This window comes from Phyllobates terribilis, unplaced genomic scaffold (genome assembly GCF_046119375.1).
Source record: "Phyllobates terribilis strain yellow unplaced genomic scaffold, ASM4611937v1 Scaffold_1__5_contigs__length_1240528914, whole genome shotgun sequence".
NCBI classification, from domain to species: Eukaryota; Metazoa; Chordata; class Amphibia; order Anura; family Dendrobatidae; genus Phyllobates; species Phyllobates terribilis.
In genome coordinates, this window is record NW_027362761.1 from 483,510,940 (window position 1) to 483,525,618 (window position 14,679).

Genomic DNA, 14,679 nt, shown 5'->3' on the forward strand with positions numbered 1-14,679 from the left:
CTTGGAAGGTGCGGAATTTCCCGTTCAGGTTCTTACGGATCATAAAAATCTGATATATCTTGATGCTGCCAAGCGCCTGAATGCCCGTCAGGCTAGGTGGGCTCTGTTTTTCTCGCGGTTTAATTTCTCCGTTACTTACATCCCTGGTACTAAGAATGTTAAGGCGGATGCCTTGTCTCGCAGTTTTTCTCCCATAGTCGGTGCTGAGAAAGAGGAGAACATTTTACAAGAAGGTGTTGTGATAGCTGCTTTGGACTCCGTTTTGGAAGATGAGATTCTTAAAGCACAGGAGAATGCCCCATCTAACACTCCTCATGGGCGGTTGTTTGTGCCTGGGACCTTTAGGAGAGATTTGTTTATTGAGTGTCACGAATCTCGGTTGGCAGGTCATCCCGGAATCTCTGAGACCAAGAGACTGGTGGGTCGCAGTTTTTGGTGGCCTGGATGGCAGAAGGAAGTCATTAAGTGGGTGCGTCAATGTACTATATGTGCTAGATCTAAGTCCTCACATACTCCTGCTGCGGGGTTGCTTTGTCCTTTGGAGGTTCCTAGTGCTCCTTGGACACATTTGGCTATGGACTTTATAACTGACCTTCCCCCCTCTGAGGGTTTTACTGTCATCTGGGTGGTCGTGGACCGTTTTAGCAAGATGTGTCACTTGGTTCCCTTCGTCAAACTGCCCTGCGCTAAAACTCTCGCTAAGGCCTTTGTCAAGGAAATTGTCAGACTTCATGGCGTTCCTACTGACATTGTTTCTGATAGGGGTCCTCAGTTCGTGGCTCGTTTTTGGCGTGCCTTTTGTGACAGGTTGGGAGTTCATCTGTCGTTCTCGTCCGGATATCATCCTGAATCTAATGGCCAGACAGAAAGGAAAAACCAGGATGTTGAGCAGTTCTTGCGTTGTTTTGTGGCAGACAATCAAGAGGGGTGGTCTGAGTTTCTGCCACTTGCTGAATTTGCTCTGAACAATCATACATCTTCTTCTGCTGGTTGTTCGCCTTTTTTTTGTTGTTCTGGGAGACATCCGTCGTTTGGGTCGTTCTCCAAGTTGGGATCTGCCGTGCCTGAGGAGGAGAATTTTTCCGGTGATTTGGAGAGAGTTTGGACGGATGTGCGTGGTAATCTTCAGGAGGCCAACAGAAAATCTAAAGACTACTTTGATAGGAAACGACAGGAGGTTTTGTTCGCTGTTGGTGACATGGTTTGGTTGTCCTCTAGGAATCTGCGGTTGAGGATTCCTTCTAAGAAATTGGGTCCCAAGTTTGTAGGGCCCTTTAAGGTGCTTCAGGTTGTCAACCAATCTGCTGTTAGGTTGGAGGTTCCTACCTCCTGGAGAATTAATCCGGTATTTCATGTCTCTCTGTTAAAAAAAGCTGTTGTGTCGGATGGTGACGCCTCTGCCTCTGTTCCTCCGGTGGTGGAGGACGGGGAATATGAAATTTCTCGCATCCTTAACTCTAGACGGTATAGAGGTAGTTTGCAGTATCTTGTGGCCTGGAAAGGTTTCGGACCCGAGGATAACTCTTGGGTGAGGTCAGATGATGTTTCCGCGTCCAGACTTATCAGAGCGTTTCACAGGAGATTTCCTGATAAGCCTGGTCCTAGGGGATCCGGAGGATCCTCTTAGAAGGGGGGGTACTGTTAGAACCTTGCTCTTAGGTTTTTTCCTTTGCTGGTCACATGACCTTGTTGGCCTATTTAATCCTGCTCCGCCCTTCTGGCTTTGCTGGACTTCATTGTATAACTACTTTCTAGCTAGCCTGTGCTCTGTATCTAACTCTGTTAGTTTGCTTGGTCTTCGGACCTCTTTGTTCTTTATATTTTGTTTGTTTGTCTGTCTGCTACTATTTCTGTTAGGAGGTGTCCCATTTCCTCCCAGTCCTTAGTACTTGTAGGGATTCCTTCCCCACATCTATAGGTCTCCGTACAGACTAGCTTAGGACTTTAGCAGGTCTGATCGCAGGATCAGGTTCCCTGTTACATCGTAGGGATTCAGCTGAGTTCTATCGTAGGGACAGATCTCCTCTCTTTCCTTAGCTCTGGTAGCAGAACATAACAACAGCACCCAATCACTGAGCACGGCGGCTCTGCCTGTATAGAAGAAACACCCCTCTCAGAGCTGCTGAGCTCCATGATAGGCTGCTGAGCTTTCAAAGTGTTATTAGAGCTACAGCGATAAGAAATACCCGGTCCAGCACTGGACCCAGAGACGTTGAGTAAAGTGTGATTTGGTTTTTTTCTAATAAACTCCAGCTAATGACTGGGATTGGATTTCTGAAAGGAAACAACTCCTTCAATTGCCATTGGCTCAATTAACAACGCCATATGAGGGATTAAATTGCTGCAACAAGAGTTAGCTCTGATCATAGCAGCCAAACCCATTCCATACATGCACCAGCTCTACAGGTATGGCGGATATCAACAAGGGGTACTAAAAAACTAAAATCTTGGCTAAGTGGGCAGTGGGTCCCCTCTCTTGCCCGTGTTTGCTGGGTGCTTATGCCAGCCAGTTCCACACATGTTGATATCAATTACATGTATAGAAAAAAGCCTTAAACAGATCTGATGAACTGTTAGTTCAGTGATGGTTACAACTTACCTTATGTGTCAGTGAATGCTGCTTGAGATGATGCGGTTGTACAAATTCCATGCCACACTCAGAGCAGATATGTGGCCGGATGTCCTTGTGTTTCATCATGTGATTCTGCAGTTGGCTTGGGTACTGAAATATTTTATCACATTCACTACAATTGTACTGAACGGGGCCCCTGTGGGCTGTCAAGTGTCTTTTAAGCTGCGCCAGTGTTGGGAAGTCAAGTCCACACTCCACACAGATATTTTCTCTCCCACTCTCGTGCTTCGACTCATGGACTTTAAGTTCACTTGGATAGGCGAACCCTCTGCCACATATCCTACAGTTGTAAGGTTTCACATCACTGTGTTGCATCATGTGGCGCTTTAAATGACTGGTTTGGGTAAAAGCTTTATTGCACACTTGGCACTTATGGGGTCGGGTGCCCTGGTGAGTTAACATATGTGTATGCAAATGACTGAGCTGTTTAAAGAACTTGCCACAACGTGAACAAGCATGGGGTTTTATGCCACTGTGCCCTAAAATATGTGTCACCAAATTATATTTAGATGTATAGGACTTTTCACACATTGGACATTTCCAACGTTTCTGATTGCCCACCTCCACATAGAAGCTATCATCAATCTGAATGTTGACATCAACCCTTTCCACCTTCTGTTTCTTATCCTCATGCCCCTGGATTTTTGTTTTTTCCAGAGCATCATCTGCTGGGTGGCCTGTATCAAAAGCTTGATGTGCATGCATAGTTTCAGTGGGCACATGGAAGGGGAACATAATGCCAGGGTAATTTTTGTGAAATAATGGATAAGAAGGGTGTAGACATAGTGATCCAGGTGGCCACACTGCACTTGTTCTTATAGATTCTTGATTCAAAGGATTAAGCCAAAATGGGTCCATAGTTCTGTAATATTGAAGACCAATATTGGGCAAATCCACCAATTTGGCATTGTAGCTTGATATGGGTGGTAGATGATAAAACAAGGGCAGATGAGATGGGGCAAAACGCTTTGTTTCTTCTTCTGTTGGAATGCAATGGAGTTTGTGGTCTTCACGATCATGGTTCACCTTAGCTGGCAAATTCTTTCTTTTACGTGACCCATTTTCTAGAGCTTCGTGCAAATGGTGCAGATTATTTTCTGGATGGCCATACTGGTAGTGTGGAAAGTGATGTGGATATCCCTCAAGGAAGGGAGATGGGCTGCTACACTTCACGATGGATGGCATTGCTTGTCTGATGAGTGGAAAAACTGGAGGTTTCTTAATGTCAGCATTAAGAGAGGAAGTGTAGTCTTTTTCTATGTATGTAACATTCTGCATAGTTCAGCTGAAAGAAGAAGAGAAATAGCAATAGGGTAATAGGTATTAGAAATTCAATCATCTACTATAATTCTAGGTATAACTCTAAATAGTAATTACAGTATATACAGGAAAGACTCTCTAAAAGAAAACTGCTTTACTCCCAAATGACTACGCCTATTTTGATTAAAGACGCAAGAATTTTCTTTTTTTTTTTGTGTGTGTGTCACATCACTAAATTCAAAGGGTCATACCACTTTTTGGCAACGTGGCATAGTTAGACCTAATTTTTTATATGGAATAAGTTATGTTTTCAGTACAATTGTGGGGTACATTTAACTCATTGATTATCAATAATAATAATATTATTATACATCGCCAACATATTCCACAGCACATTACAACTCAGAAGACACATGCACAAACTAAATGAGACATTATAGAGTAGCACATAATTCAGCAATTCAAACAAGGCAGGGGCGGACCTACTGCCTGTGCAGCCGGTGCAACTGCACCGGGGCCCGGCGGTGCAGAGGGACCCTTGCCAGGCGGCTAATATTGAGGACAATCTGGCCTGCTTCTCGGAACCCCAGGCTCCGAGGGGCCCATGGCCAGATTGCCCTTATCATATGCGGCGGGCTGGGAGCGATCCCTTCAGCTCCGCTGCTGACAGGAGGAAAATAGCAGCAAGGTTGGAGGGATCCGTCGTCACCTCTGCTTCCTGCCTGGCGCTTCCTCCCTGACACAGGCCCTCGCTGCTTGATGACGTGATCATGCAGCGTGCGCCTGGGTCAGAGCAAAAGTTTCCGAGAGAGGAACAAGAGAATGAGGGGAAGTGGGGGAGAGTAATGGTGGCGATGGGGAGAGCAATGATGGGGCTGGGGAGAGCAATGATGGGGATGGGGAGAGCAATGATGGGGATGGAGAGAGCAATGATGGGGATGGAGAGAGCAATGATGGGGCTGGGGAGAGCAATGATGGGGCTGGGGAGAGCAATGATGGGGCTGGGGAAAGCAATGATGGGACTGGGGAGAGCAATGATGGGGTTGGGGAGAGCCATGATGGGGTTGGGAAGAGCAATGATGGGGCTGGAGTGAGCAATGATGGGGCTGGGGAGAGCAATGATGGGGCTGGAGTGAGCAATGATGGGGCTGGAGTGAGCAATGATGGAGCTGGGGAGAGCAATGATGGGGCTGGGGAGAGCAATGATGGGGCTGGGGAGAGCAATGATGAGGCTGTAGAGAGCAATGATGGGGCTGGGGAGAGCAATGATGGGGCTGGGGAGAGCAATGATGGGGCTGTAGTGAGCAATGATGGAGCTGGGGAGAGCAATGATGGGGCTGGGGAGAGCAATGATGAGAATGGGGAGAGCAATGATGGGGCTAGAGAGAGCAATGATGGGGATGGGGAAAGCAATGATGGGGCTGGGGAGAGCAATGATGGGGCTTGGGAGAGCAATGATGGGGCTAGGGAGAGCAACGATGGGGATGGGGAGAGCAATGATGGGGACGGGGAGAGCAATGATGGGGCTGGAGAGAGCAATGATGGGGCTGGGGAGAGCAATGATGGGGCTGGGGAGAGCAATGATGGGGCTGGGGAGAGCAATGATGGGGCTAGGGAGAGCAATGATGGGGCTGGAGAGAGCAATGATGGGACTGGGGAGAGCAATGATGGAACTGGGAAGAGCAATGATGGGGTTGGGGAAAGAAATGATGGAGATGGGAAGAGCAATGATATGGCTGGGGAGAGCAATGATGGGGCTGGAGTGAGCAATGATGGAGCTGGTGAGAGCAATGATGGGGCTGGGGAGAGCAATGATGGGGCTGGGGAGAGCAATGATGGGGCTGGGGAGAGAAATTATGGGGCTGGAGAGAGCAATGATTGGGCTGGGGAGAGCAATGATGGGGCTGGGGAGAGCAATGATGGGGCTAGGGAGAGCAATGATGGGGCTGGGGTGAGCAATGATGGGGACGGGGAGAGCAATGATGGGGCTGGGGTGAGCAATGATGGGGTTGGGAAGAGCAATGATGGGGCTGGAGTGAGCAATGATGGGGCTGGGGAGAGCAATGATGGGGCTGGAGTGAGCAATGATGGAGCTGGGGAGAGCAATGATGGGGCTGGGGAGAGCAATGATGAGGCTGTAGAGAGCAATGATGGGGCTGGGGAGAGCAATGATGGGGCTGGGGAGAGCAATGATGGGGCTGTAGTGAGCAATGATGGAGCTGGGTAGAGCAATGATGGGGCTGGGGAGAGCAATGATGAGGATGGGGAGAGCAATGATGGGGCTAGAGAGAGCAATGATGGGGATGGGGAAAGCAATGATGGGGCTGGGGAGAGCAATGATGGGGCTTGGGAGAGCAATGATGGTGCTAGGGAGAGCAATGATGGGGATGGGGAGAGCAATGATGGGGACGGGGAGAGCAATGATGGGGCTGGAGAGAGCAGTGATGGGGCTGGGGAGAGCAATGATGGGGCTGGGGAGAGCAATTATGGGGCTTGGGAGAGCAATGATGGGGCTGGAGAGAGCAATGATGGAACTGGGGAGAGCAATGATGGAACTGGGAAGAGCAATGATGGGGTTGAGGAGAGAAATGATGGAGATGGGAAGAGCAATGATATGGCTGGGGAGAGCAATGATGGGGCTGGAATGAGCAATGATGGAGCTGGGGAGAGCAATGATGGGGCTGGGGAGAGCAATGATGGGGCTGGGGAGAGCAATGATGGGGCTAGGGAGAGCAATGATGGGGCTGGGGAGAGCAATTATGGGGACGGGGAGAGCAATTATGGGGCTGGAGAGAGCAATGATGGGACTGGGGAGAGCAATGATGGAACTGGGGAGAGCAATGATGGGGTTGGGGAGAGCAATGATGGAGATGGGAAGAGCAATGATGGGGCTGGGGAGAGCAATGATGGGGCTGGGGAGAGCAATGATGGGGCTGGGGAGAGCAATGATGGGGCTGGGGAGAGAAATTATGGGGCTGAGAGAGCAATGATTGTGCTGGGAATAGCAATGATGGGGCTGGGGAGAGCAATGATGGGGCTAGGGAGAGCAATGATGGGGCTGGGGAGAGCAATGATGGGGACGGGGAGAGCAATGATGGGGACGGGGAGAGCAATGATGGGGCTTGGGAGAGCAATGATGGGGCTGGAGAGAGCAATGATGGGGCTGGGGAGAGCAATGATGGGGCTGGGGAGAGCAATGATGAGAATGGGGAGAGCAATGATGGGGCTGGAGTGAGCAATGATGGGGCTGGGGAGAGCAATGATGGGAATGGGGAGAGCAATGATGGGGCTGGGGAGAGCAATGATGGGGCTGGGGAGAGCAATAATGGGGATGGGGAGAGCAATGATGAGGATGGAGAGAGCAATGATGGGGATGTTGAGGATAGAGAGAGCAATGATGAGGATGGTGGGGATGGGGAGAGCAATGATGAGGATGGTGGGGATGGGGAGAGCAATGATGGTGGTGGTGGGAGAACAATGATGGGGGTCCTGGGAGAGAGCAATGATGGGGGTGCTGGGAGAGAGCAATGATGGGGTGCTGGGAGAGAGCAATGATGGGGTGCTGGGAGAGAGCAATGATGGGGTGCCGGGAGAGAGCAATGATGGGGGTGCTGGGAGAGAGTAATGATGAGAGTGCTGGGAGAAAGCAATGATGGAGGTGCTAGGAAAGAGCAATGATGGGGGTGTTGGGAGAGAGTAATGATGGGGGTGCTGGGAGAGAACAATGATGGGGGTGGTGGGAGAGAGCAATGATTGGGGTTTCACTTTGCTTGTACTGTAAAGCCTTGTATATATATTCCGTGAGAACATAGCTTTACAGTTAATTGGGGAGAGTCACAGAGACTGAATAATCTATATTATTGGCCGGTGGAGATTATAGTTAATGGGGGACATTATGCTGCTTATCACTTTATATTTTAATTGGTGTGTGGCTAATAGTTTATTAATGGGGGGGGGGTACATATCTGTAGTCAGGGGCTCAGTGTTGGGGAGACACATATATGTATACAATATATGTGACCTTGTTATTTTCTAGGCTGGAGATCATCGTGAGAAGACGAGTCGTGGCTGGGAGATGTCGACATGAAGGTCTGACCAGATGGAGAAGAAGCAGCAGAAGCCGACTCTGATCAGATGAGACGTCAGCGGTAAGTGCCTGGATGTAAATATTATTCTGTATCTGCACTGTGTGACTTGGAGTGATAATGTTATCTGTAAAATCCCTTAGGCTGCATTCTCTCATTTGTGTGAAATGTCTGTGAGCTGGCAGATTTTTTTATCGGATGGTCCACGGACTCGTAGAGTTTTATAGGTCCATTTACACATCCATGAAAATCATAGATCTGAGAATGAGATCTGTGAGGGTCAGAGAATGTCATGTTCTGATCCGATTTTGAGGATCAGAATAAGACATGCTCAATGCGTCTGTAACAGCGGGCGGCACACAGATGCAGGAATGTAGCCTTATTATGTATAGCACAGTCCCTTAGTATATAGTGTACTCACTTATTATGTATAGCGCCGTCCTTAGTTACATAGTTTCCTCTTTTATTTTGTATAACTCCCTCCCTTATTACATACCATTCTCTCTAGTTATATATGGTGCCGTCTCTTATTATATAGCTTCCTCTGCTGTTATGTACAGTGCTGTCCCTTACATAGTGTATTCTTGCTATTTTTGTCAGTCACAGCGCCCTCTTTTATTACATAGTCGTCTCTTGTTAGATATAAAATAGCGCCCTCTTTTATTACATAGTTGTATCTTGTTAGATATAAAATGACTGCTGATGGAGCAGCCGGCCGTGACCAATCAGCGAGATGGGCGGCAAATTTAAACGCTGCTCTGCTGATTAATCGCGGCCGGCCACCGCGACCAATCAGCGAGATGGGCGGCAAATTTAAACGCCGCTCTGCTGATTGGTCACGGCCGGCCACCGCGACCAATCAGCGAGATGTCCGGCAAATTTAAACGCCGTTCTGCTGATTAATCGCGGCCGGCCACCGCGACCAATCAGCGAGATGGGCAGCAAATTTAAATGCCGCTCTGCTGATTGGTCGCGGTGACCGACCGCGACCAATCAGCGAGATGGGCGGCAAATTTAAACGCCGCTGTGCTGATTGGTCGCGGTGGCCGGCCGACCGCGACCAATCAGCGAGATGGCCGGGAAATTTAAACGCCGCTCTGCTGATAAATCGCGGCCGGCCACCGCGACCAATCAGCGAGATGGGCGGCAAATTTAAACGCCGCAGTGCTGATTGGTCGCGGTGGCCGGCTGTGACCAATCAGCGAGATGGGCGGCAAATTTAAACGCCGCTCTGCTGATTGGGCGCGGTGGCCGGCCGTGACCAATCAGCGAGATGGGCGGCAAATTTAAACGCCGCTGTGCTGATTGGCCGCGGTGGCCGGCCGTGACCAATCAGCGAGATGGGCGGCAAATTTAAACGCCGCAGTGCTGATTGGTCGCGGTGGCCGACCGCGACCAATCAGCGAGATGGGCGGCAAATTTAAACGCCGCAGTGCTGATTGGTCGCGGTGGCCGGCCGTGACCAATCAGCGAGATGGGCGGCAAATTTAAACGCTGCTCTGCTGATTAATCGCGGCCGGCCACCGCGACCAATCAGCGAGATGGGCGGCAAATTTAAAAGCCGCAGTGCTGATTGGTCGCGGTGGCCGGCCGTGACCAATCAGCGAGATGGGCGGCAAATTTAAATGCCGCAGTGCTGATTGGTCGCGGTGGCCGGCCGTGACCAATCAGCGAGATGGGCGGCAAATTTAAACGCCGCTCTGCTGATTAATCGCAGCCGGCCACCGCGACCAATCAGCGAGATGGGCGGCAAATTTAAACGCCGCTCTGCTGATTGGTCGCGGCCGGCCACCGCGACCAATCAGTACAGCGGTGTTTAAATGTGGAGCCAAGATCGGTGATTGGTCGCGGCCGATATTTAAATTTGGCGCCCAAATCGGTGATTGGTCGCGGGCAGCGTCCGCGACCAATCAGCACAGTCACAGTAGTGTTTAACTTTTGCGGCAAGATCAGTGATTGGTCGCGGGCCAAGACCGCGACCAATCACCGATTTGTGCGGCACATTTAAATAGCGGCCGCGACCAATTGGATGTCAGCGCCGCTCCCCGGTCCTCCCTTCACACCCTAGCCGCATGGATGTCAGCGGCGCTGCCTGTGCGGATACTTCCGCTGCGAGAACCCGGGACATGAGCGGGCGCTCGCAGCAGAAGTATCCCGACCCGCAGCGCCGCTCCCCGGTCCTCCCTTCACACCCTAGCCGCTGATGTCCCCACAGTATCCGCATGGTGTTACAAAGGTCCGGACATTTGTGTTAAAAATCGCTGATTGGTCGCTGGCGCTGCCCGCGACCAATCACCGATTTGGGCGCCAAATTTAAATATCGGCCGCGACCAATCAGCGATTTTGGCGCCAAATTTAAACCCCGCTCTGCTAATTGGTCGCGGCCGGCAACCGCGATCAATCAGCAGTATTGGCGCCAAATTTAAACCCCGATCTGCTGATTGGTCGCGGTTGCCGGCCGAGATCAATCAGCAGTATTGGCGCCAAATTTAAACACCGCTCTGCTGATTAGTCGCGGTCGCCGTCCGCGACCAATCAGCAATATTGGCGCAAAATTTAAACACCGCTCTGCTAATTGGTCGCGGTTGCCGGCCGTGACCAATCAGCAGTATTGGCGCCAAATTTAAACCCCGCTCTGCTGATTGGTCGCGGTTGCCGGCCATGACCAATCAGCAGTATTGGCGCCAAATTTAAACACCGCTCTGCTGATTGGTCGCGGCCGGCGATTGCGACCAATCAGCATTATTGGGGCCAAATTTAAACCCCGCTCTGCTGATTGGTCGCGACCGCCGGCCGCCACCAATCAGCGATTTTGGCGCCAAATTTAAACCCCGCTCTGCTGATTGGTCGCGGTTGCCGGCCGCGACTAATCAGCATTGTTGGCGCCAAATTGACGGCCGCGACTAATCAGCATTATTGCCGCAAAATTTAAACACCGCTCTGCTGAATGGTCGCGGCTGTGACCAATCACCATTATTGCCGCAAAATTTAAACTCCGCTCCGCTGATTGGTCACATTCGCTGGCCGCGACCAATCAGCATTATTGGCGCAAAATTTAAACCCCGCTCTGCTGATTAGACGCGACCGCCGGCCGTGACCAATCAGCGATATAGTCGCCAAATTTCAACACCGCTTTGCTGATTGGTCGCAGTTGCCGGCCGCGACCAATCAGCGATTTTGGCGCCAAATTTAAACACCGCTCTGCTGATTGGTCGCGACCGCCGGCAGTGACCAATCTGCGTTATAGGCGCCAAATTTAAACCCCGCTCTGCTGATGGGTCGCGTTCGCTGGCCGTGACCAATCAGCATTATTGGCGCCAAATTTAAACCCCGCTCTGCTGATTAGTCGCGACCGCCGGCCGTGACCAATCTGCGATATAGACGCCAAATTTTAACACCGCTTTGCTGATTGGTCGCGGTTGCCGGCCTCGAGCAATCAGCGATTTTGGCGCCAAATTTAAACACCGCTCTGCTGATTTGTCGCGGTGGCCGGCTGTGACCAATGAGCGATATTGGCGCCAAATTTAAACACCGCTATGCTGATTGGTCGCGGTTACCAGTTGCAAATAATCAGCATTATTGACGCCAATTTAAACACCGCTCTGCTGATTGGTCCCGGCCGTGACCAATCACCATTATTGGCGCCAAATTTAAATAACGCTCTGCTGATTGGTCGCGACCGCCGGCCGCAACCAATCAGCATTATTGGCACCTTGGCACCAAATTTAAACCCCGCTCTGCTGATTAGTCGCGACCGCCGGCCGTGACCAATCTGCGATATAGCCGCCAAATTTTAACACCGCTTTGGTGATTGGTCACTTTTGCCGGCCTCGACCAATCAGCGATTTTGGCGCCAAATTTAAACACCGCTCTGCTGATTGCGCCCTGTCGGCCGCATACATATTCTAGAATACCCGATGCATTAGAATCGGGCCACCATCTAGTAATAAATAAGGATATTCATGTAAAACTGCATTAACCAGTCATCTGCCAGTATCTGTGTACAGTATGTCCAGATACAAAGTGATATTAATTGCATGAAGGGTGTGGCAAACAGTTATCAAAGGGACCAGATTCTGAGGAAAATGTGGGATAGGAATACTGAAAAAAATGACATTAAGGCTGTGGGCCCACGATGCGTTTTTTAAGCGTTTCCGCAGCGGCAATTCCGCTGCAGAAACGCTTAAAAAACGCTTGGTAGAAGGTCTGCCATGTTCCCCAATGATAATCCGCATGTGCTGTGCACATGCTGCGGAAATTTCCGCTGCGGATTATCATTGCGGAAAAATCCGCAGCACTACCAATTATTTTGTGGAATCGCGGCGTTTTCGCCGCCATTGACTTGCATTGAACCGCATGACATCTGCATCACTACATATGCACATGCGGATATCATGCGGATATCATGAGGTTCAATGTGCAGATGGTACCCGGGTTTGGAGAAGAGGAGACTCTCCTCCAGACCCGGGTACCATAGTATCTGTAAAAAAAAGAATAAAATAAAAAATATACATTATACTTACCATCTGATGGCTCCTGGTGTCCTTGTCTCGGCTTGCCGGCAGCTCGCGGTGGACTCAGGGACCTGTGGTGACGTCATTTAGTCATGTGATGGGTCACACGACCGCTGACGTCGGCAGGTCCTTTACTCTACCGCGAGCTGCCGGCAAGCCAAGACAAGGACACTGGAGGCCATCAGAAGGTAAGTATATATTTATTTTTTATTTTTTACCATTCTTTCGGTCACACTATATAAAAAGCACTTGACAACTCGCATGCGGAAATGCATGTGAAAAACGCTTCACATCCGCATGTCCCTGGCAGGAAAAACACATGTACAATCCGCATGCGTTTTTTCTGCCAGGGAGATGCAGAAACACTCAGGAAAAATCCGGAGCATTTCTGCATCATGGGCACATAGCCTAAAAAGATGTGTGTTTAGGGCATTCTTAAAACTGTGGACAGTGGGAATATCACCTACTTCATTGGGGTAGTGCAATCCAGAGAACTGGTGCAGCACAAGAAAAATCTTGGACACAGGAGTGAGAGGTTCACATTATGGAAATGTTAAAGGGGTTGTCCACTACTTTATATGATCCCCCAATGTATTCCCCCGGGGCCCATAAGTGTTTCTCTAAATACCTTGTGGTGCCTTTTCTGCCTGTGAGTGGCGCTATCACTGGCCGCTCACAGGCATCACATGACCCCCGGCTGCAGCCGGCTCTGACATCCGCTAATGTCACGTCAAGTTCCGGCTGCAGCAGGGGGTACTCACTTCTGCGTTCCACGGTGGATGCTGGGCTGTGGGCGGCGTTACACAGCACGTCACACCCGGCATCCACCGCGCGCTCTCCCTCTCCCCATTCATTGGGAAAGCACGCAGTGGATGCTGGGTGTGACGCACGGGGTAATCCCGCCCACAGCCCAGCGTCCACCGCGGGGAGCGCGTCACTGATGTCACGCTTCACTTGACGTGACATCAGTGACGTGATATCGCTCAGAGACAGAAAAGGCACCCCAAGGTATTTATAAAAACACTTCTGGCCCTGGGGGATACATTGGGGGGTTCATATAAAGTAGTGGACAACTTCTTTAATCTTATTTCATTAGCAGAACATAGAGCACGGGTAGAGTGATAAACAGATATGAGGGAAGAGATGTGGAGTGGTGGAGAGCTTTGTGGGTGAGTGTGATAAATGTAAAAAAAAATTCTGAAGCGGATGGGCAATCAGGGCAATGACAGGCATAGGGTGGAGACACTGGTGTAGGGCAGGACAGAAATATAAGTCTGCCAGCTGAATTTAGGATAAATTGGAGAGGGGAGAGTTTAGTAAGAGGAAGATCTATCAGTAGAGAGTGGCAGTAGTCAAGACAAGAATACATGAGAATGACAGTGAGAGATTTTACAGTTTCAAAGGTAAGAAAAAGGTGAATTTTGGAGATGTTTTTGCGGTGAAGGAGATGTGAGTGTGAAAGTGATCGGTTATAGAGAGCGAAAGAAAGATCTGAGTCAAGTATAACCCAAAGACAGCAGGGTATGCTGCCTGGGAGTTATGGTACTATCACACACATAAATGGAAGCATTCGGTTTTGTTAGGTTAGTAAAGGAAAGAAATATAAGAAGTTCAGATTTAGAAAGATTCAGATATGGGAAGGACATGTTTGTAGAGACAGCAGACAGACAGTCACTGGTACTTTGTGATAGTGCAAGGCTGATGTCTGGAAATTATATGTATATTTGAGTATCATTAGCATAGAGATACTAATAATAGCCAAATCTGCTGATGGTTTGTCTAATAAAGTCATTATATAGAGAAACGAGAAGGGGACCCAGGATTAAACCCTGTGGAACCCCAACTGTAAGAGGAAGAGGAGGTGAAGAAGAGCCAGCAATAGATACAGTGAAGGAGAAGTCAGAGAGGAAGGAGGAGACCAAGAGAGCGCGGTATCCTTGAGCCTGATAGGAGCATAGTGAGGAGGAGCTGGTGGTGATACATGGTTTCATATGTTGCAGAGACATCCAGAAGAATCAGAAGGGAGTATTAACATTAGATTTAGCTGTCACTAGATAGAGACTTTAGTAAGTAAGTCTTTGGTAAACCAGACTGTATAAGAGACATAGCAAATTAGGCAAAAGTAGACCATGTGATCCAAGAGTTTGTAGATAGAGGTGACAGGTCTATATTTAGCAGAACAAGATGG

The 14,679-nt window shown here is 49.6% G+C and overlaps 1 protein-coding gene across 1 annotated transcript in view; it reads right to left on the reverse strand.

Annotated features, from left to right (window-relative positions):
- ZNF366 (zinc finger protein 366) overlaps positions 1-14,679 on the reverse strand; it is a 73,307-nt gene that overhangs the window by 19,569 nt on the left and 39,059 nt on the right. The window contains exon 2 of the mRNA XM_073655034.1: positions 2,600-3,917. Within this exon, the coding sequence (XP_073511135.1) occupies positions 2,600-3,910 (1,311 nt within the window). The 5' untranslated portion in view covers positions 3,911-3,917. The remainder of the gene's footprint in view (positions 1-2,599; positions 3,918-14,679) is intronic.